Here is a 23,717-nt window from a genome sequence, read left to right on the forward strand (position 1 = left end):
GACCATGTGCTGATACTATTGGACTTCAATCCTCTAAATTAAGCATCTGCTTCGCCTTTCAAAGAGAGGGGAATAGTTCTCAACTTGAAATCCTCCTCATTTGACCCTTTTGGCATTTTCTGCACTCTGCAAATTTTGTCGAACTCATGAAGAAATTCAATTGGACTCTCAACACTAGCTCCCAAAAAAGTGGGTAAGATGGCAAGTACTTCTGGGTTCACATATTCCGCTTCCTGCCCCGGAGTGGTAGATATGGCATATGTGCGTTCGTCCACTAAATGGGCATATAGTGAGCCTATCTCCAGATCAGCTCCCTGGTCACAAACCATGGTGGGTTCCTTCTGGACTTCCTCCTTGTCTGGGGTGGCTATTGATTCATGCGGGCTCACGAAGATGATGCCCTCATTTTCATCACAGTTGGCACCCGAGCCGATTAGTGAAGTGGGAAGTGATTCGTCTTGGACAGTGGTTGGCTCCACTCCTTCTTCTTCCGCTATTCGCCTCCTGGACTCGGTGTTCTCCAACTATGCGAAACAGAAAACAACAAAAAGTTAATTACAAAATTTAAACTAAAATTCTTAAGAAAAACCTGAGACGCCCCGCCCATCTATGCGTTCCCTTACTTCAGCAGTCCCCTTGGCTCACACCAGCAGGGGATAAAGCTTTATCCACATAGATCAGGACGTTGATTCTTCTCGATGTTGCTTTGAGTCGTCTCTTAACTGAAATCAAAACAAGAAATTGAAAATATTAAAAACTTAACTGAACCTTCCATAAATGAACAAACAGAATAAACATGGGACTGTCAGTCCCCTGCAAAGTGTACGATAAAGTAAAAACTTTTTAACAACTCCATCTTCTTCACAGAATCAACATGAAAAAAGAAGCAAGAACAAACTTGAAAAGCTACGGTGGACGAAACTTCAAAACAACTCATAGACTTGAATCCACTCCTTAGATCTGAACTGCAACTATGTAAACAAGAAACTAACCCATGCTCATGTAGAGATATAACAGTAGCTACTAGATCTAGTCATCTCAAGGCAACTTAGACGTAAAACATCAGATCTGATCAAATCAACATGAAAAAAACATTCGAGCTATGATATGCATTGGGAAATAGAAATCAGAAGCAGATCAGAAGTATCATGCATGAAACAGAACACATCAGCTGGAAATGAAATTATAACTGTCAATAACATCCAAAAGTGAACTACAAAAGTAAGAAATTGTTTCATCTCCCCTTCTCGGAGTGGAATAGCAAGAACAGAAATATAACAGTGACAAAAACTACCATCAAGTGCCAACTAAACTAGACTAACTAAAACTAAGTGTGTGTGCGCAACGAAAGCAAGAAACAGGAAGTTACTGAACTTGATCTTTATCTATTGTTTTGTCATGTATCACTTTCGCTTTTCGAAACTAATGTTTGAACTTGATCTTTATCTATGCTTACCCCTTTTTTATTTCATAAGACCTTATTTAGTCACAATATACCTACGCTCACTATCACTAGGGAGATATGGTCGTAACAATTTCTTTAAAAAAAATAAACATAACCCCATCATTATATATTTGAACTTCGTTCCATTTATTTTTCCGTTTTCATCATTATTTCAATTTCTTCTCGATACCCATCTTCGAACGTTATATATTTGAACTATTTTTCCGTTTTCATCATCATTTCAATTTCTTCTCGATACCCATCTTAGAACGTTATGATTGATTAATTTGGTTAACACATATCATTATTCCTAATCATTTGATATTCTTATCCTAAAATTTATAATTAGTTTTAGTTATGCTATACGATAAAATCAATTTTGTTTAAACTCATGCGACCACATATTAAAATTTATAGTAACTGACGTATCAAATTCACATGTCCAAAGAAAAACTACCTCATCCATTAAAAATATAATCTATTTACATTTTGGTACGTCTCTTAAAAATAGAATAATTTTAAGCTTTTTATTTTAGGAAGTGGACCCTTAAATCCACTAACATTACTTTCATTATTTTTTCTCTTCCTTTCTTTTACTTTATTTATTTTTCTCTCTCCTTTTCTTATTTTACCAAATTTTTCTTTTACTTAATCAATAGTATATTAAAACTCGTGATATTTTAAAAATTAATATTTTTTAAAGAGGAAAATAGTTTTTTCATGATTAAAATAAATTAAGAAGTTACATCTTGCAATTCTACCTCACTAATGTCTCTCTCCTACCCGTATAATAATAGCACCAAACTGGCCACTATTTATTTGGTCAATTACACAATTGCTGGTCTTTTAGAAATGGTCAACTTTGGCCTCCTATTTCTCAAAATTGACTCCATTCATTAAGTATTAAAAGCAACATGTGTGATCACAAAGAAATAAATAAGAAGGAGATGATTCAATAGATCAGAGATACAAAAACACAAAACACTTTTCATCAAAACCAAAACATGGGAGGGGTGAAGATCCTTGGCTTAAACACAAGCTTCCCATGCGTGCGAGTCCTGTGGGCCCTCAAGCTCAAAGGTGTTAGCTACGAACTTGTCGAAGAAAACTTGCTAAACAAGAGTCCTCTCCTCCTGCAAATGAACCCGATCCATAAGAAAGTCCCTGTTCTGATACACGAGGACAAGCCCATCGTCGAGTCTTTGCTCATTCTTGAATACATCGATGAGGTATGGAACACGACCCACCCGTTGATGCCTGAGGATACATACGATCGTAGTATGGCTCGTTTCTGGGCTAAGTTCGTTGATGAAAAGGTAAATATTTTCGAATTTCAGATTAGTTTGGCATCTTAATAATTGTTTTTAACAAGCTCTAGATCTTGTAAATCTGTGGCCATGTTTAACTTGCAACAGCAAATTGGATATTTTGATGTGTTGACTGTAAAATGTACTGCATCCGTCTGTGAATAAAAGACACATTTTGCCTGGGTATGAATTTTAAAATAATTCTTTGACCATATAAAGAAAATGGGTAAAAACTTAGTGGAATATGTGTTCCATTTTGATATATAAATTTTATAGTGGAATGATTTAGTAGAGCGTTAAGTCCACTTACTAGAAATGAAAAAAGAAATAAATGTGTCTTTTATTAGGGGACGTCCCAAAATAACAAAAATCATCTTTATTTGTGGAGTATTTACTCCCTCCGTCCCACTCTAACGACTCACTTTTTTTTTAGTTTGTTCCATCAAAAATGACTCATTACTAAAAACAGAAACACCTTTATTTTTACTTTATTCATTATCCAATAGTTGGAGGCGTCTTGCTAGTAACATGTATGCCTAAAATGAACCACAGGTAGTTGTGACCGCATTTGAAGCCATGAAATCAGAAGGGGAAGAAAAGGAGGTGGCTATTGTTGCTGCAAAAGAAACACTAGAGCTTTTGGAGAAGCAGATTGAAGGAAAGAAGTTTTTCGGGGGAGATGAGATAGGATACCTCGATTTAGTTGTGGGGTGGATATGCTTGTGGCTTCCTGCAATAGAACAAGTTGGAGGTATGAAGCTGCTCGACTCGTCCACTTTTCCTTCACTCTACCAATGGACTCAATGCTTTGTGCACGTTCCGGCCATCCACGAATGCCTTCCACCCCGAGAAAAGGCAGTCGACTACTTCCAAACGGGCCTCAACTATCTCCGTTCACTGGATGCATCCAAGAAGTAGCCATGGAGAAATTTATGAATGCAACTTATGTACTGTATCTTTTAATAGTCTTCATATTTGTGTGTTCAGTCACCTAGATGATTAGTGTGTGAGTGTGATTTAATTTCTTTGGCTATTATTTGAAATAATTCATGTGGTGTCTGTTTCCGAAATATAGTGCAATAATTCAAACTTGGATTTGGTTGGAAGTTATAGCCCAAAGATGAGTAACAATACTATGTAATATCAAGAAAAGTTGTGGTAAAAAGGAACTATGTAACCAATTCAAAATATCCAAGCAAATATAAATCATCAATCATTTAAATGTGTGTTATTTCTGAACCAAGTATTAGGAGTTTCAGGACAATCTGAGGCTTGGAAAGTATTAGTTGTTGATAAATTTTTAAGCATACTACTGCTATCAAGTATTACTCAGTGAAATCAAACACATGTATATGCTCCGGAGTTTGAACCTCACTCGGGTGGTTTGGCTGCAACAAGAGGGAAGCAGTTAGTTGGGGAAAATCCAATATTCTCTCCGCAGATTTGTTAGTTAATTTTTAGAGATTTTATTGTTTAGTTAAATTGTTCTATGATTTGTTTTTAGTCGCCTGTATAAGGTGGGATCCATAGGAGTTAACAGATACATTTTGGGAAATCAAGTTGTGGGCGATTTAGATCGATCGTAGGCCTCCTGTGTGAGGAATTTGGTGCAGTGAACGATGGTTGTTACGCGAGACCCGTTTGGAGAAGGTTGCCAGAGATTTAGATAACAAAACGAAGACGTTAACAGATATGGTTGAGGAATTGAATATCCAATGCTTGCCGAACGAGCTTGATTCAGCATTGGGGTCTCAACTCGAGGCGTCCATGGCGGAGATGCGAGCGAGCTCTCTGTTCCATACCACTCTTGGGATCACTTTAAGCAGGAGTTAATGAAGCTTTACGAAGATAACATGGCAATGACGGGTCCCTCGTCGAATTCGTGCCCACCTCGCCAAGATTTCTGACCTATCCGAAAACCAATACTTGGGGATTTTCTTAACAACCCTATATTCGGATGCACACAAAGGCAGGAAATATCACGACGCGGTTCAGCTCACGCTGCGCATTGATCACTTGGCTGGAGCATAGCAGCCAGTGCCGCGCCCGGCTTAGTCTTCATCCAACACGACACCACTATCATCGAAGGGATTATTATCATCACCATCTGCCTTTTTCGACAACAGCAACGTTTTCATAAGAAGCACATGGCAGCCGGTACATGTTTAGTCCCACGCATAAATGCCCACCTAAAACCCTTAACGTTTTGGTCCAGGACGATGAAGGACATGTTTTCAAGGTCGCAGCGAGTGACGACTCCGTTCTGGAGTCAGGCGTTGAACTGCAGTTGTCGGAACTCTATTCAAACGGGTTTTGACAACACTCACACGTTGAAGTTATTTGGTGATATTGGTTCCCAGAGGGTTAAAGTCATGGTTGACCGATGCAAGTCACTTCTTCATTTTGGATCAGCCTGCCCTTCAAAAGTGCGCAGCCGGAATCTGATTATGACTAACTAGACATTTAATTTGTCTTGTTATGTTTTTCCACTGCGATATTAAGGGTCTCGTGGCTCGCCTGTCTGGGGGATGTGACGGCTAATTGGCAGCGTCTATCAAAAATGACGCCCACTCGGGGGGCGAGTGGGCCTCGTCCCATGACGAGGGTGATCGACTCGTCAGATGGAACCGCAACGGTGTCACGATGCAGCTGCACAATCTATTAGAGTGATATGCATTTCTCAATAAAATCACAGATATAACAACTTTCAACAACAATTGATAATTAGGAGTAGAGCATTTTAAATTTTTATGAAATTCAACATAATGTATTTAAGCAAAACCATTTGATGTTCAATCAGAGTTCAATATACTATAAGAAGAGCTCAAATAATTTCTCCCACCAGATTGAAAAGTAAAGAAATCATGAACTGATTAACCTCTAAAGTAGGAGCAAGAGTCGCACGATCTCACAAATAATTAGTGAACTCTTCGTGATTCATGTAAGACACATAAATGGATGAAATGATGGTTTTGGGAGAATCGCCAACGTTAGACAAAATAGCAGGAAGATGAATATTCACTTCACCAACATTTGGACCACCAATAACACCATACTCTCTCCGCCCTATAGAAATATATCATTTAGGGTTGGCATGAGTTTAAATGTGTAATTGGTAAAGTAAGAGACAATGAGAAAAAGTAGTTCAAATTATATAGTGGATGGTGGGGCTCATAAATGAAAAAATAAAAGACAAGGAGAAAATTGTTGCCAAAAGAAGATATGGACTATTTCTATAGGAGGGATGAAAAGGAAATATGGCCTATTTTTATGGGACGGATGGAGTAGATGCCACCCAAGTCGAAAATTCATTCAATTTAAAAGCTCTAAGAAGTCTCATGTTTTGGGTTAACTTCAGAACTTTGCAATATCTCCAAAGATACAATGAGTTAATAGTAGCATTAACAATATCGTCGACTACCTTTAGGAACAACTGGCAAAATTTGTCTAAAGTCACCAATAAAAACTATAGTTTTTCCACCAAATGACTTCTCCATACACAACTCATCGCATACACGCATAGTATCTCTCAAATTCCGATCCACGACTTCAATGCAATGTTTGTGAACCATCGGAGCTTCATCTCAAATAATAAGCTTAGCTCTCACAATCAACTCAGCAAGTGGACTACATTGTTTAATATAACACATGGAATCTTCATTCATATTGATAGGAATTTTGAACCGAGAATGTACAGTTCTACCACTAGGCAACAACAAAGAAGCTATACCACTGGAAGCCACATTAAAAAAATATCACCCATCCAACGAATCCCACTGTCAACGAATTTCATATGAAAGTTTTACTAGTACCACCACAACCATAGACAAAAAACACACCACCATCACAAGAACATACAAATGACATTATTGTACCATGCACAAAAAGTTGTTCAAAAGTGAATTTGGAAATAGAGTCCAAATATTTTCTTGTAATGCTTTAGAATCTTAACACAACTCATCACTAATCAATCGATAATGAGATATTTCAAAATACTCGGAACTTGGATACGACATACTCCCTCTGTCCCATTAAAAATGAAACGTTTTCCTTTTTGGGTTGTCCCATTAAAAATGAAACGTTTCCTAAAATAGAAATAACTTTATCTCTACTTCTCTCTCTCTTACTTTACTCACTCTTCTTTAACTCACAAAATAACACTACATAAATCCCGTGCCGAAAAGCAAACGTTTCATATTTATTGGGACGGGGGAGTACATTGGAATTAACGCAAACTTCTTCCAACATTCAACATCAATTTCTTAATTTCAATCAATCCAAAATTCATAATTTCATCATAATTTAGCAACAAATATATAAAGGGGATCCACATCATAATGATGGAATGTGGGTCCCACTTTATATATTTTTTGTCAAATTATGATGAAATTAAGAATTTTGGATTGGTTGAAATTAGAAATTGTTATTGAATGTTGGAAGAAGTTTGTGAATTCCAATTTATGTTATATCCAAGTTTGAGTATTTTGAAACATCTCATAATTAATGATTAGTGATGAGTTGTGTTATAATCGTAAAACATGACAACAGAATATTTGGACTCTATTTCTAAATTCACTGATGAACAACTTTTTGTGCATGAACTATAATGTCATATGTGCCTTCATGTGATGGTGGTGTATTTATTGTTTATGGTTATGGTGGTACTGGTAAAACTTTCATATGGAAGTCGTTGTCAGCTGAGATTCGTTCGAAGGGTGATATTGTTTTAAATGTGGCTTTCAGTGGTATAGCTTCTTTATTGTTGCCTTGTGGTAGAACTGCACATACTCGGTTTAAAATTCATATCAATGTGAATGAAGTTTCGTGTGCAATATTCAACAAGGTATTCCACTTGTTGAGTTGATTGTGAGAGTTAAGCTTATTATTTGGTATGAAGCTCCCATGGTTCACAAACATTATATTGAAGTTTGAGGGGTATTATGCGTGTATGTGATGAGTTGTGTATGGAGAAGTCATTTGGTGAAAAAATTGTAGTTTAGGTGGTGTCTTTAGACAAATTTTTGCAGTTGTTCCTAAAGGTAGTCGACAAGATGTTGTCAGTGCTACCATTAACTCATCTTATTATTGGAGATATTGCAAAATTCTGAAATTAACCAAAAGCATGAGACTTCTTAGAGTTCAATCTGGTGATAGTGATGAAGCTTCGAAATTGAATTAATTTTCGTCTTTGGTGGCATCTATTAGTGATGGTGTCATTGATGGTCCAAATGATGGTGAAGTGAATATTCATCTCCTGTTGACATTGTATTGCCTAATGTTGACGATTCTCTGAAAACCATTATTTCAGCCATTTATCAGTCTTACCTGAATCACAAAGAGTTCACTAATTGTTTGCGAGATCGTGCGATTCTTGCTCCTACTTTAGAGGTCGTTGATGAGGTTAATTAGTTCATGATTTCTTTACTTTTCAGTCTACCGAGAGACATTCTTTGGACTCTGATAGAGTATTGAACTCTGATGGAACATCCTATGGTTTCGTTGAAATACATTTTGTTGAATTTCTGAATAATTTGAAGTGTTCAGGTACTTCTAATCATCCATTGTTGTTAAAAGTTGGTACACGTGATGTTATTGAGAAAATGTAGATCACTTTAATGGATTGTGCAATGGCACCCGATTGATAATTACCCAATTAGGTGACTTTGTTTTGGAAGCAGAAGTTTTGGGTGGTCATAATGTTGGTTATAGGGATGTCAATGTAACCTGGAACCCGCGGGCCGGCCCGAATAAGGGTTGCAATTGTTAGGGTTTGTATACTAGAAATCACCTTTCGAGTGATTGAATACTGTAAAACTCTAATAATTATTTTCCAATGAATGCAACAGATTATTTTTGTCATAATGTTGTTATGTTTTACATTTAATGGATGTTTATTGCATATTTAAATGTATAAGCGAACATAACAAAGTCTAAGTCTTTGTTTTAGTAGACCGGTCGTGGGCTGCGCTCAATTTAAGGTACGCGGTCAGTCCTGAACAAAGAAAAATAAGAATTTCACAACCTAGATGGCCTAGACTACCTATCGTGAAAGGTTGCAATGTCAGTCCGATTATTTCTAAGCCTTATTGAAATATGAAGACGTTGGTGTGGTATAGCACTGAATGGATCTAACAGCAAGACAAGTCTTTATGCTATCTACTGAAAGACGAGGTCTGGAAAGGCGGTGCAATATTACTTCTGTAGTGGTTGCTTGTAATATTCCAATATGAGCTTGTATTAAATTGTGGGTTCAATTTAATTAGTAAAAAGCTAATTGGGTGAGGCCATGTCCAAATTCTTCCTTAGATCCATGACTGGGCCCTATATGTGACTTAATATAAATAGGAGAATAAAGGAGACAGAAAATACAACTTTTAAATAACAAAATTTCGTCCACCTCAGATGAGAGAGAGGATCGAAATTTTTCTCATTCCGTGAGCAGATTTATGTCTTCGTTATTTAAGTCCTAGTACACTGGTGAGATTTGCCCACACAAATATCAGTCTACAGTCCGGGACAGCAGTCAGAAGATCCGAGGTCGAGTTCTGAAGATCTTCACGAGGAGAAGACGCGATCCATCTTCGATTCTTAAGTGAATCACCGAGGTAAATTGGCTAACTCCATAGTATGCATGTTTTAGGGATTGTTTGATCTGAAGCATGATTATAATTCAAGTTATGAGCATGAAAAGTGAGAAAATTACGCGAATAGAATTTGTCTAAATAATCAGCTAAATAGATCAAATTCATGTGATCGGTTTTTTTATGCAAGCTTCCGCTGCCAACCCCTTCATTCCTGTTGGTACACCTCTGCTTGACCTTCGGGGTTCCAACTCCTATTTGAACTCCAGATCTCCCCTGTATTCTGGAGAAAACTCACTTGATCCGTTGGAAGTGGGTTTGGAGTAGGAAGACTTGAGATTGGCTTGATTGAATCACTGACTGGAGTGTTTCCTCTAGCTTGTCAATTCGGCTCTTCAGTAGATTGTCATTGTCTGCTGTGGGAGCACTCTTAACTTTCTCTGGTTGGGCTATGACTAATGTATCGTCGTACTCCCTTCTAGCATTTAGGAGCCTTTCCATGACAATCTTGGCCTTACTCAACCCGAGTTTGTAGAAATTTACTCCCTTCTAGTAGACCGGTTGTGTGTTGCGCTCAATTTAAGGTACGCGGTCAGTTCTGAACAAAGAAAAATAAGAATTTCACAACCCAAATAGACCTAGACTACCTATCGTGAAAGGTTGCATTGTCAGTCCAATTATTTCTAAGCCTTATTGAAATATGATGACGTTGGTGTGGTATAACACTGAATGGATTTAACAGCAAGACGAGTCTTTATGCTACTACTGAAAGACGAGGTCATGATAATTGATTTCTTAGTCAATGTACATTAGCATTGAGCATACGATATTGAGTATCTACTACTTTGACTTACCAAAGGTGCGGGTTTTTCGTCACCCAACAATCCAGGTATATTGGGTAGTGGTGATCATTGTCTAGCGGTGCTAGGATTGCTATTATGTTGAATCGTGCGCGAGGAGAGTCTCGTTTGATAACATCCACAAGAGGAGCTCGAAACGAGGTTTTATTATTCGGAACCTAGCAAGTTGGAGTTTAATTACTCTATGAATAATAAATAAGAGTTTCTTGCTAAATCCACTCTTGGAGAATAAAATATGTTAATTAATTAAGTCCATAGTAGACATTATTTAATTAATGGATGTTTCTATCTTAAGCGCGGGAAATGAATTAAACAAATAAAAGGAAACCCGGAATACTTTTAATTTCGGATTTGGAAAGGCAGCGCAATATTACTACTGTAGTGGCTGCTTGTAATATTTCAATATAAGCTTATATTAAATTGTGGGTTCAATTTAATTAGAAAAAAGCTAATTGGGTGAGGTCATGTCCAAATTCTTCCTTAGATCCCTGACTGGACCCAATATGTGACTTTATAAATAGGAGAATAAAAGAGACAGAAAATTAATTAATAGAGCCACAATTTTCGTCCCCCTCTAGAGAAAGAGAGAGAATTCAAAAATTGCTCCCTCCGTGAGCTGAGTTCTGTCTTCATTATTCGAGTCCTAGTATTCTGGTGAGATTTGCCCACACAAATATCAGTATACAGTTCGGGACACCAGTCAAATGATCAGAGGTCGAGTACTGAAGATCTTCACGTGGAGACGGAGCAAGCCATCATCGATTCTTGATTGAATCAACGAGGTAAATTGGCTAATTCCGTAGTGAGCATGTTTTAGGGATTTTATGTGCTAAAGCATGTTTTAATTCAAGTTATGAGCATGATACATGTGATAATTACGCGAATAGAATTTGTCTAAATAATCTGCTAAATAGATCAAATTTATGTGATCGGATCTCATGCACGCTTCCGCTGCCAACCCCTTCAGTAATTTCGAAACCCGAATTTGAAATCGGGCTATTCGGGTTTACCCGGTCGGGTCATCGGGCTAGGTGGGCTGACCCGGTCGGGTTACGGGTCGGCCCGTCGGGTTGAAGGCTTATGGACAGCGCGCAGTCTTTGTAAAGGGCATAACTTTCTCTACAAAGCTCCGATTGAGGCGTACAAGATACTCACGCGAAGCCCTTTAGAATATGCATTATGGGCTTATCGGACTTCAAAATCGCAAGAAACATTGACTCGAACAAGGCTGCTGCACATCTACATATTTTATGCATATTTTTCTAATTCATTTTCTATCAATTCTCAACAAACATGTAAACATACCAAAATATAGAAATATAATCAAAATCATCCAAGACAATTCTCTAAAACCATGCAAAATCCAAATACGTCAACCGACTATATAAGATCACGAAAAAAATCATTGTGTGGTTCATGGATTCATAAATACTCGCATATAAAAGCTTTCTTTTAGTATATTTCCAATATAATAGTGCAAAGTATTTTGGAGTCGTTTCGTCATTGAATTATGCGTACTTTGATGATTCTTAAAACAAAGATAAATCAGTATTTGACTTATCTACAACTGAAATAAATTAAATTTGACCAATTATAATTCAAGAAAACTTTAGAGTTACTCCAATTAGCTAGCATCTTGATAATTCACTCTTTAACAATTAAAAATATTTTTGTTACATCTACGCTCCACCTCTCACGTTATGAGAATTTTATTCAATTTTCTAAGAATTGATTTATGTTTGAATTTTGAAACAAAGTGTTCATTTATGTTTTAAATACATAAACATAAACATACTATTGATAGATATTTTGTAAATAATTACGTAAATATGTAATAAATAAGTTATTTTAATTTGAAAAACTTAATCTTTTTTCTAAAATCTTAAAGAAAATTAAAAATACGTATTTCATTGTTGCATGACTAATTAAAAATATGTATATAATTAAAAAAAATTAAAATACGTATTATTTTTTTGAAAATAGTAACAAAACTAAAAATACGCATTGGCCCGAATAACCCGATGGGTTAGCCCGAAACCCGAAGGGTTAGGGTTAGGGTTGAACTTTTGTAACCCGAAAAAAGCATAACCCAAATAGCTCGTACCCGAATGGCCCGACAACCCGTTCGGGTTGGCCCAAACCCGAATGGGTTGGCCCGATTGACATCCCTAGTTGGTTAAAAAGTTTTAATTCGTCGAATGTAATTTAAGGTTTTCAACGGCAATAGTTTCCTTTGGTTGTGTCGTATGCTATAATGATTAACAAAAGTCAAGGTCAATCACTTTCACTTGTTGAATTGTTTTTTAGGAAACCTGTCTTTAGTCATGAACAACTCTATTGCAATAGCAAGAGTTACAAGTCGTGAAGGTTTAAAGATTTTAGTTTGTAAAGATGAACTTGATAGCAGTGGTGATTCCATTATTAATGAGGTTTACAAAGAAATGTTTCAAAACTTTATGTTGTACTCCCTCCGTTCCATAGTAATGGAGACGTTTCTTTTAGCACGGAGATTAAGAAAAAATTGTTTTAGGTGAGTTAAGTAAAGAGAGAATAAAGTGAAAAATGAAAAAGGTTGAGAGATGAAGAGAGAATAAAGTAAGAGAGAGTAAAGTAGTTAAGTAGGTGTGCAGAAATGTGTTGACTTTTACTAAAAAGGGAAATGACTCTATTACTATGAAACGTACCAAAATGGCAAAATGACTCTATTACTATGGAACGTAGGGAGTATTTGTTTGGTGTTTGGTTTTAAGTTATGTATTTGTTTTTGAATATGTAATTTTTTATCCCTATAACTCGTGAACTTTTTAGCTATTGAAAATCAGAAAATGTATCTTTTTGTTTGGTTTTTACTTTTAAGTTTTGTTTCTACAATTTATATCTATTTTCTAAAAATTTATTGGACCGTGCATAGCACGGACGTTAAAACTAGTTATACATACATTGTACTAGTAGAATATGTACTCCCTCCGTTCCCACATAGTTGAGGGGAAACGTTTCGGCACGGAATTTAATCAATGAATGTTGAATATGTTAAATAAATAGATAAAAAAAGTAAGAGAGATAAGAAAGTAGAAAGAATAAAGTAAAATGTGAATAAAATAAAAGAGAGTAAATAAAAAAGAGAAAAAGAGTACTATATATATAAATGACTCAACTATGAGAAAACTTCCCGAAATAGAAAAATGACTCAAGAACGGAGGGAATGACAAATTATTGTTTAAATAAGTTAGATGAGGTGTGTTATATTGCTAACTCTCTCTTAAATTGCTAACTACAACTAAATTATAGACATTGGATTATTAAATCAAGGCACAAGATCATTTATCCACGACACGGATATCAATGCAATGCAAAAAAATATCAATTAGAGGTATTAATGTCAATTAACAAAAAGTTAGTTATAACTCCCTTTTAAAAAATATTTCAAAATTTTAAATAATTATAATTATCTCAATTTATATTATTTTTTTACACAAAATATATCAAATTAAAGATAATTTTATAAGGATTCTAACAAGATCTCATTTGCATATGTTCCGATGTCAAAATTTAATAATATTTTCGTAAATTTCATATATTTCGTCAATAGTTTTATGTCAATATAACTAACAAAATATGTCAACTTAATACATGTAAAATGTCAATATGAATCTGTGTTGACATATTCAAAGCATGGCGTTGATATGTTTAATTCATTGTGTTGACATTTTGATCTAAAACACTAAATCTTTAGATTTTTAGTATTAAAATATAAAAAATGAATTTACATGTGGCAATTTATAGATCATTAGATCTTTAGAATTTTATGGTTTTAAATTAGTTGTAGTTAGCAATTGAGGGGTGATTTAACAATTGATCACACCCCTAAGTTATAGGATACGTAAAAGTGGAATGCAAGAATAGTTTTTTTGATAATATTCTTTTTTAATCCTATTTATGTGCATAGGTTAATTAATTTCCAATCTTTTATTTTGACTTTATGTATTTCTAAAATAAAATATTACTACCTGCGTCTCACATTTTGCCAACTCGATCCGTCCCACTATAAGAGTCACATTAAGTAGACCACACATTTCAACAACCAATTCTACTCACATTTTATTATAAAACTAATATATATATAAGTGGGACTCATAGTCGACTAACTTTTTTTTTCATACATAGGAGTTCGAGATACTTTCGGCAAGCGAACTAGCCCGGAAGCAACCTTGAACATGCCCACAGGGAAATTAATCCCAAAGTCGCGCCATCCAAGATTCAAACTCAAGACCTCCAAGATGGTGCCATATCCTTGCCACCCTTCTCAACCACTTGAGCTATAGGGCTTGGATGTCATAGTCGACTAACTTATTCAACTAACTTTTCTTTAAAATTCTTAAAATCCGTCCTCACACTAAATGTGACAATGTGGGACAGAGGTAGTATGTGAGATTATATTAATATTTACTAACTTATACTTGAGAAAATTAGAATAATAAGTAATCACATTTAATGCATATTATTAATTTATGTTGAAGATTTAAAAGAAAATGGCTAAATCTAAATAATTACATTAATATTTTAATAACTTATAGTTGAGAAATATGGTGTTATGTTGCAACATTAAAAATGGTAGACAAATCAAAAAGTGGCAGAATAATTTTAAAATATTTTCATTTCCACATAAAAAATCCTCTATAGTTGACTTGAATCTTTGTTAAAAATGTTACTCCTTACAATTACTTTTTCCTTCTTGAACCTATAAGCTGACTTTCTTAATTGATAATATTTCATTTTTAGAGTAAAGAAAAGCAAAATGAAAATTTTAAACTTTTAACTAATTAGTAGTAACATTACATGTAAAGGGTATTAAAATAAAATACTAGCTAGTGTAACACAATTAAAGTAGTGTAATCCATTAAAAAAGTTCGAAATATTAAGTGAATCTTTTTCAACATATAGAGAGCATTAAAAATATAACAGACTCTCCCTCCATTTCTACAAAATAGATAACATTTCAACATAACGAATTTTAATGCACGGTAAAATAAAAAAAATAAAAAATAATTAAAGTATTGTCAAAAAAATAAAACCCACCGAAAAAAGTGTCTTTAAATAAAATTAACATATTTTTAATGGATATCCTAAAATGGAATGTGGTCTATTTTTAAAAGAGTATTAAAAATGTAGTACTAGTATAATCCATTTAAAAAGTTAAAAATATACAATGAATAATTTTCTAAATATAAAGAGCATTAAAAATATAATAGGAATACTAGCACACATGTGACAAGTTTGTACTACTATTGCTTTCGTCCCAACTAACTAAGATGACACAGTTTCCTTTTTAGTTTATCCCAACCAAAATGACTGATTTCCATTTTAGTAACTTTGTTCTCCCATTAATATACCCAACCATTTCTTCTCTTTCTAATAAAATATTCAACCATTTTTCTCTAATCATTTAATACTTCAACACATTCTCTTTCTCTCTCCAATTAACCGCACTAACCAGCAATTCCTAAAAATCTCATGCGGACTAACAAATATGTCATCTTAGCCGGGAGAGAGGGAGGGAGTAGTAGCTAATAACGAAAGACTGTATTCAATTAAAAAATGAAACAAGATATGCAGAATTGTAAAGGGATTTAAATTAAGAAAAAAACAATTATTGTTTAACAGTCGCAGTTAGTAGAAACAACAAAAGCATAAAAACAGAGAGTCCGATGCCCTCTGAGCTTCAATCTAAAAAGTAAAAACAACTCACAGTAGGCTTTAGTATCGGCCAATGCCCCAAACTCGCACCACTCCATCCGTATATCCACTGAAAAGCGTGCTTCCATCTGCGCTCCAGTTTAGACTCGTGCAATATATCACCTAAACACATAAACCCACTCATCAAAAGCAAACACCAAGATTTTACACTACTAAAAATCATAGTAGGAATAAAGATCAAAGGAAGACATCTAGCAATCAATTCCATCAATTTACTATTTATGACCTTCAACTAAGAGTTACCAAAGAATGTAGACTGGAATACAACTAAGACCATAATAAGAAAGATTCAAAGCCACACAAAGATTAAAGGAATACATCTAGCAATCAATTCCATATATTTGTTCTTGTTGAGGTTCAACTAAGAGTAACCAGAGAATATATGGTGTGTTTATTATAAAACTGGAATACAACTAAGGCAATAATAATCAACATTTGACTAATCTTATCTCTTTTTCTATTGCACTTTCTCAAAAGCTTATCTCATTACTCCCTACGTCCCACTCAACTCAAGATGTCCACCTTTATTTTTAGTTTGTCTCACTCAAGATGATGTCCACTTTCTATACCTATATATCCCTATCTCCTCTCTCCTCATAAAAAATATTCAACTACTTCCTTAGTCCCATAGTCCCACTTAAGATTACACAATTTCTATTTTTAGTTTGTTCCAAATAAGATAACACATTTCTATTTTTTAAAACTTTCTCTCTCGAAATAATACATTCAAGCACTTTTCTATTTCCAATTAAATATTCAGCTATCTTTCTCTATCCATTTAATACTTACTACCTCCTCCTACACTTATTATTTTGTGAATTTGATAAACAGACCGCACACAACCTTGAGATATTTATTCCTAACTACGCAACCAAATATAAGGTCTTGATAAGAAAAGACTCAATCTTTAACAATAAGCAATAACAAACAACACATGATTCATAAGAGATTTATACAATACCTTAGTTTTTCCAGCTGCGGTTTGTGCTCCATCTGAAACCAACTCGCTCTCATGCTTCAAATCAACCTTAAGATCCACCACAACGCTCTTGCTCTCCAAGTCCCAGATCTTAATGCTTGACTCCGTGGCCGCGCACAGCCAGTACCGGTTCGGGCTAAAGCACAACGAATGAATAATCGATCCCGCATCCAGCGAGTACAGCTTCTTCCCCTCCGCCAAATCCCACAGCAAAATCACCCCATCCTTCCCCCCGCTCGCGCAAAGCGAGCCATCAGGCGACACCGCGGCCGTGTTCACATAGCCAGAGTGGCCGGCGAGAGTAGATCTCAGTTTACAGTTGCTCAAATTCCAAATCTTCACCGTCCGATCCCAGGATCCGGAGACGATCGTGGGCTGCAAGGTGTTGGGGGAGAATCGGACGCAGGAGACCCAATCGGAGTGGGCGTCGGCGTCCTGGATTGTGTACTTGCACTCGCCGAGGGTGTTCCAGAGCTTGATCGACTTGTCGCGGGAGGCGGAGACGATCTGGCGGTTGTCGACGGAGAAGGCGACGGAGAGGACGTCCTTGGTGTGGCCGACGAAGCGGCGGGCGGTGGTGCCGGCGGCGAGGTCCCAGAGGCGGAGCTCGCCGTCCCAGGAGCCGGAGAGGGCGAACTGGCCGTCGGAGGAGAGGACGACGTCCTGAACGAAGTGAGAGTGGCCGGTCAGGCGGCGGCGGGCGACGCCGTAGGAGCGGTCCTCCTTGGTAAGGGACCAGACGATGATGGACTTGTCGCGGGAGGCGGTGACGATCATGTCGGAGTTGTCGATTGGGGTGGCAATGGCGGTCACCCAGTCGGTGTGGGCGCGCATCGTGCCGCGGAGGACAAGCTGTTCCTGCGCCATTGATTGAATTGAAGAGAGCGGCGGCGGGGGGGGGAGAGAGGCGGAAATGGGAAGCCCTAATTCTTGAATTTGGGGATTTTATATAGGGAATATAGGGTTTTGGAGGGGGATTGGGTGAGTGGGCTAATACGATACGACTTTAGTCCAGTTGAGGAGAAAAATAATAGTCATGGTTTCGCAATGCTATTGCAGTATACGTTTTAGAGTTTCGTACAGTAATTATTTATGGGATTAATTGCATTTTAGTTAACAGGATATCACTTAAACTAGAAATCTGCAATATTTTTAGAAATAGAATTAAGGTTGAAAAATTGACACGAAACTAATCTGTTGGTTTGAAATGAGATTAACTCACATTATTTTTTTAAAACGTTTAAAAATTAGTTAAACATTTTTTTCAAAAGTATATGAACATACATTTTGATTCATCATTTGAAGTTGCTCCTTATTTTATTTCTTTATTTCACTTTTACATTTAGCATAAACAGTAATGTACTTTTTTTTTGTTCTAAAGTAGACATAGCACTTTCTAATTTTAGTGGGTTTCATAAAAAATGTCATATTTTATTTTTGAAAAATATTTTCTTTCAAATCAATATATAAAAATATATTTTCTTTCTTAACTTAACGCACATAATAACATTTTCTAAAACATTGTGTGATCACTCAAGTGTGACATCTACTTTAAGACGGAGAAAGTATATATTTAAATTAAAAATAGTAATAATTTAGGAAAAAAGAATAATTTTGTATCTCGGTAAGTCACATATTAGTTTTGAGTTGAAATAACATATATTTGTGTATGTATTCATTTATTAAAGATATAAAATTATTAGTAGAAATACAATAATATGAAAAAATTACACTCCCTTTGTCCTCCATTATATATTTCAGTTTTTCATTTTGGTTTGTTCCTTATTAATTATCCCATTTATTTTTTGTAGTGATCCTCGTATTCCACTAACTCATTTTACTCATAATTTATAATATTAATATATAAAAGTAGGACATCATGTACCACTAATTTTTTCAATCCAGTTTTCTTTACATTTCTTAAAACCTGTGTCGAATCAAAATGCGACCCAAATCGGAGGACGGAGGGAGTAAAATTTATTCATTCCTATTGACTTAATAGGTTGGTCCAAAACTCGGAAGTTTAGGTTTAGAGTTCAAAATTTATAAACTAAAAAAATTATAACTCAAATAACTCGTACTCGAATAGCCTAACAATCCAAGTTGGTTAACATGATCGATATTCCATTATAGCAGCGTCAGTCTTTGAGGCACAACGGTCTGATGGTGGATATGGAGTTTACTACACAATTTGGGTTGAGTTGGACGCAACAACGATGGTTGTAGTGTTCACTTCGAGGCGGAGAGGAGCGACGAAGGTGAGACAACATATGGCTCGCATCCGTCTTTGATTTAAATATCAAGAGGGACGAGTCGCATTGGTTACTTGATTTAAATATAAAAAGGGACGAGTCGCATTGATTGGTTACTTGATTTACTTATTGGTTTATATGTTTTTCTTTTTGTGGGTTAGGTTACTTTTTGGCCACTCACATGTATGTTAGACCACCCCCATCGTGACTTGGAGATGGGGGCAAACACAAAAGACAAAATAGAAAGAAATAAAAATAAAACAAAAATTAAATAACTCAACCCAACCTCCAATTTGGGGGCTTGTCAGCCAACCCAACATAAAGTGGAGGGCAAAGGACACATGTCCATTTTCTATTGGCTCAATGTATTATTAATTTTATTTTTTTTATTTACTACTAATTATTGATTAATCACTACTTTATTTATGTACATGTTTTAGAATTGTATACTATAAATATGAAATGTAAATATTTTAGATAATCACATTTTGAATATTTTGAACATTGTGAATTTATGATATTTTTATTATTGGAAGGGCCTCGAGAGGGGGCGCGAATTGAGTGTGGATCAAGTTATATGGAAGATAACCGAACCGGTTGGATCAGTTAGCAAATGTCGTTACCACTTGATCAATGCAATCTTACTCTCACTCGTTTCCTACCAAAGTAATTTATAAACTCCCAATTTTGCACTACTTTAACAGTAAAGCGGCAAGTTCGGGGTCGATCCCATAAAGAAGCTAGTGTATCAAGTGTGTGAGTATTGAACAGGGGGTTGGCTGCTGCCACGCTTTAACTTTGGGAGTTTTTACCTACTGATTTTACTCTAGACAGAATCTAACTTACTAACTTGATCAAGAAAATTTTAACTACTGGGTCAAGTGAATTTCAGATTGGAATGAAAATTAACTACGTGAAACAGTAAACACCACGATGAAAACGAAAGCAACTTTGATTAAAACTAAACTCAGAACAGTACAACGTGAAATTTAAACTAAGATAACACTTCGGAAAATACTAAAGCAAGTAAAACCGAGGAGATCCTCGGCGGGAAGCTTAATAATACGCCGACAGATATCAAGTATTCTGCAGCGCTCCTTCAATCACCCTTTCTAACTAAGCATTACTTTATCTAAGCTATCTAGAGAACTGAACTAAACTTGAGAGCTAAACTAAACTAAACTAAAGACGGAAAGTAAATGATCGGATTCTCTTTCATGTGGTGGCACATCCTCTATTTATAGGCTCGCACTACTTCCAGCTGGATAACGATCTTGGCAGGGAATATTCGCGCATGCTGAGAGTAAGCGACTCATTGATTGCTACGTGCTTTCCTTCTAGAATGACGATGCTTTTCAGTAACAGATTCGTGACTCAGCTTCGTCCTTACGTCTCATATATCAGCACGTGTCCCCTTCTAGAACGTTGTCCTTGATAACAGAATGTTGCGCACCATCCAACACATAGCCGCATGTGTCCTTCTTCTGGAAGCCAGTGGTCCCCTCCTTGACTGCTTGATTACTCCCCTTGATCAACTTCCCCCGATATCTGGCCTTTTTTCACCTATTGTACTTACTTGATCAGTCTGGTCTTGTTGCCTTGGTCAAGCGGCATTTCTGCATATTTAACACTTATTTTGCACGATAAAACCGATCAAGTAGTGTACATTTTACCCCTAAACTGGTGCATAAAATGAGCCTTATCAATTACTTTTAGTTATTAATTTAATTTATTTAATTATTATTATATTTATCTTTATATATCATTTCAAAACTCATGTGAATTATTCTTCCAAACATTCATGTGAGCCCTTCTTGTGAAAAATTCACGTGAACTAGTTCATTTTATTTTTTAATTAATTATTATTTTATTATTTCTTTATTATTTGCTACTTTTTAATTGTGCTTCATTTTTTCTATATATATCCCACTAAGCATGCAAAACTCTTCACAAACAAACTAACTTTCTTTTCGTTCTTGTTTTGATAAATTTGGTTTCATGGATCCAAATTATCCAGACTATCGTCCTTATTTCCCAAACCATCAAAATTCCCAAAATTATCAACAATTATCAGAATATCCAAACTCCCATTTTTTTTCAAATCCGGAGTATTCACAAAACCTTGAATTTTCTCCAAATCTAAGTCAAATTCCTACATCTACTAAAATTCCCACGTCTGAAAATATCACCCGGAATTTGTTCGGAAATGTCCAACAAGCGAACAAAAATCAGAGGAGCTCAAACAATGTAAGTTGGGGTGTGAAAGAAGATATAGCACTTATGTCTTCTTGGATCTACGCAAGCGAAGATAGTGTGCATGGTAAAAATCAAAAGGGAGATACATTATGGCTACATGTCCATAAATTGTATCATGGATGCCAAACAGAAAATTAAGGTGAAATTAACAACTAAATTAACAAAAGAAATATGGAATCTTTGAAGGGTCGATGGAAACGACTTAACGAAAACGACAACAAATGGGTGGCTACACTCAGAGAAGCCAACGCCCAAAGGAGGAGTGGCATGAGCGACCAGGATGTTGAGAATGAAGCTCATCGCATCTACAAAGGAGACGGAGGCAACGACTTTCAAGATTTGATAGTGTTTAATGAAGTTATGAGTAAACATGAGAAGTGGAGTGTTCATGATGCATCACAGGTATTTCCTGACAATGAAAATTTTGCTAATGAATAGGATGGTAGCAACTCAAAAAGGATAAAGACTTCTGAATCCGGCGAGTATACTATCTCTTCAAATCTGGAAACTCCCACATCTAGACATTCAACTAGTTTCCGACTTATAGGCAGAGACAAGGAAAAAAGAAAAGTAAAAGGCAAGGTAACACAATCTGATTCTATTAATGCACAATGTGCTGCAGATCTTCATGCACTTAGGCTAGTTAAAGATAATGAGAACGAAATAGCAAAGGTTCGACTGCAGATAGAACGTGAAAAGCTGGATAAGCCCTCTATGAAGATGTACCAAAAAATATTGATTAAGTTGTTGGAGAAAGAGCACTTGTCCCCAGAAGATCAAGACATGAAACGCAAACTAACGGAGATTCTGTTTGGAAAATGAATGCTTTTAGTTTGAGAGGAGTTTGGTGTGAGAATAAGTTATGTAATATTAGTTTGGTGTGATCTTAGTTGTAGTATTATTTGTATGCTGTGCTTTTAATTATGTAATGTTAGTTTTGTGTTATCTTAATTTGTTTCATTTGGTGTGATCTTTGATTGCACTTTATGTAATATAAATTAGTGTCACATGCATTTTCTGCAAAAGTAAGTGGGATGTCACAAATATCATTTCTTACCACATGCATTTGCAGATATGAGTTTGATATCACATGCATTTACCAATAAAAATAATTACTAAGATGTCAGGAACATTACTTCTCTATCACATGCAAAAGAACATTACTTCTCTATCACATGCAAAAGTAAGTGGGATGTTATAAACAATATGTCACATACATTTTATGGCAAAAGTGATTGAGATGTCACAAGCGTTATTTCTTTATCACATGCATTTTCTAGCAAAAGTGATTGATATGTCACATGCATTACTGCAAGTGTGTCTATCACATGTCTTGTTGGAAATATGAGTCAGATATCACATGCATTATCCTACTAAAGTTATTGATATGTCACATGCATTACTGCAAGTGTGTCTATCACATGTCTTGTTGGAAATATGAGTCGGATATCACATGCATGATCCTACTAAAGTTATTGATGTGTCACATGCATTACTGCAAATGAGTCTATCACATGTCTTGGTGAAAATATGAATTTCGTGCCACTTGTAAATAGTATTTAGTTTATAAATAGCGTGTGAATTCTTTTTATAGATAACACCAACTACTCACTCCACTTCCAAAAAATGTCTTCCAGTGAAAATGAAGGGGTTGGCAGCGGAAGCGCGCATCAAATTGATCACATACTAATTCTGATCTATTTAGCAGATTATTTAGACAAAATATATTCGCGTAATTATCACATGTATCATTCTCATAACTTGAATTTAATCATGCTTTAGCGTAATTGAAACCTAAAACATGCTTACTACGGAGCTATCCAATTTACCTCGCTAATTCTCCAAAGAATCGAAGTTGGCTTGCGCCTTCTCCATGTGAAGATCTTGAGTACTAAACCACTGATCTTCTGACTGGTTCCCGGACTGTAAACTGATATCAGTGTGGGCTGATCTCACCAGAATACTATGACTTTAATAAAGAAGACGAAAACTGCTCACGGAGGTAGCTGAAAAATCGTCCCTCTTTGGCAAGGAGAGGGGGATGAATTTTTTGAGTCAAAATATTCAGTGTATTTTCTGTCTCCTTTATTCTCCTATTTATATTAAGTCACATATTGGGCCCAGTCAGGGATCTATGGAAGAATTTGGATATGGCCTCCCCCAATGAACTTTTTACTAATTAAATTGAACCCACAATTTAATATAAGCTTATATTGGAATATTACGAGCAGCCACTACAGAAGTAATATTGCACTGCCCATCCAAATCTGAAATTACAAGTATT

At 35.7% G+C, this 23,717-nt stretch overlaps 4 protein-coding genes across 4 annotated transcripts; 3 read left to right on the forward strand and 1 right to left on the reverse strand.

Annotated features, from left to right (window-relative positions):
- The first annotated feature begins 2,375 nt into the window (after positions 1-2,375).
- On the forward strand, positions 2,376-3,973 carry LOC121806730 (probable glutathione S-transferase). The gene is made up of 2 exons (XM_042206858.1): positions 2,376-2,760; positions 3,304-3,973. The coding sequence occupies exons 1-2, from the start codon at positions 2,449-2,451 to the stop codon at positions 3,667-3,669; spliced, it is 678 nt and encodes a 225-aa protein (XP_042062792.1). The 5' UTR covers positions 2,376-2,448; the 3' UTR covers positions 3,670-3,973.
- Positions 3,974-7,357: 3,384 nt separating this feature from the next.
- LOC121809024 lies at positions 7,358-8,357 on the forward strand. The gene is made up of 2 exons (XM_042209577.1): positions 7,358-7,594; positions 8,184-8,357. Exons 1-2 carry the CDS (start codon positions 7,358-7,360, stop codon positions 8,355-8,357), a joined length of 411 nt encoding a protein of 136 aa, XP_042065511.1.
- A 7,443-nt stretch (positions 8,358-15,800) lies between these two features.
- LOC121808590 (guanine nucleotide-binding protein subunit beta-like protein) lies at positions 15,801-17,899 on the reverse strand. Its single transcript, XM_042209154.1, has 2 exons — positions 16,908-17,899; positions 15,801-16,048 (listed from the first exon to the last, which is right to left on the reverse strand). Exons 1-2 carry the CDS (start codon positions 17,790-17,792, stop codon positions 15,947-15,949), a joined length of 987 nt encoding a protein of 328 aa, XP_042065088.1. The 5' UTR covers positions 17,793-17,899; the 3' UTR covers positions 15,801-15,946.
- Positions 17,900-21,604: 3,705 nt separating this feature from the next.
- LOC121809026 lies at positions 21,605-22,255 on the forward strand. The gene is made up of 2 exons (XM_042209578.1): positions 21,605-21,790; positions 21,872-22,255. Exons 1-2 carry the CDS (start codon positions 21,605-21,607, stop codon positions 22,253-22,255), a joined length of 570 nt encoding a protein of 189 aa, XP_042065512.1.
- Positions 22,256-23,717: the final 1,462 nt, after the last annotated feature.

This window comes from Salvia splendens, chromosome 6, assembly GCF_004379255.2.
Source record: "Salvia splendens isolate huo1 chromosome 6, SspV2, whole genome shotgun sequence".
NCBI classification, from domain to species: Eukaryota; Viridiplantae; Streptophyta; class Magnoliopsida; order Lamiales; family Lamiaceae; genus Salvia; species Salvia splendens.

What these genes read in the sequence shown, in the direction of transcription:
- LOC121806730 (XM_042206858.1), top strand. Translation starts at nt 2,449, where the DNA reads ATGGGAGGGGTGAAGATCCTTGGCTTAAACACAAGCTTCCCATGCGTG. An exon ending in CTAAGTTCGTTGATGAAAAG is followed by an intron (nt 2,761 to 3,303) that starts GTAAATATTTTC and finishes AATGAACCACAG; the next exon opens with GTAGTTGTGACCGCATTTGA.
- LOC121809024 (XM_042209577.1), top strand. Translation starts at nt 7,358, where the DNA reads ATGTCATATGTGCCTTCATGTGATGGTGGTGTATTTATTGTTTATGGT. An exon ending in CGTGTGCAATATTCAACAAG is followed by an intron (nt 7,595 to 8,183) that starts GTATTCCACTTG and finishes TTTACTTTTCAG; the next exon opens with TCTACCGAGAGACATTCTTT.
- LOC121808590 (XM_042209154.1), bottom strand. Translation starts at nt 17,792, where the DNA reads ATGGCGCAGGAACAGCTTGTCCTCCGCGGCACGATGCGCGCCCACACC. An exon ending in CCGCAGCTGGAAAAACTAAG is followed by an intron (nt 16,049 to 16,907) that starts GTATTGTATAAA and finishes TTATGTGTTTAG; the next exon opens with GTGATATATTGCACGAGTCT.
- LOC121809026 (XM_042209578.1), top strand. Translation starts at nt 21,605, where the DNA reads ATGGAATCTTTGAAGGGTCGATGGAAACGACTTAACGAAAACGACAAC. An exon ending in ATTTGATAGTGTTTAATGAA is followed by an intron (nt 21,791 to 21,871) that starts GTTATGAGTAAA and finishes GCTAATGAATAG; the next exon opens with GATGGTAGCAACTCAAAAAG.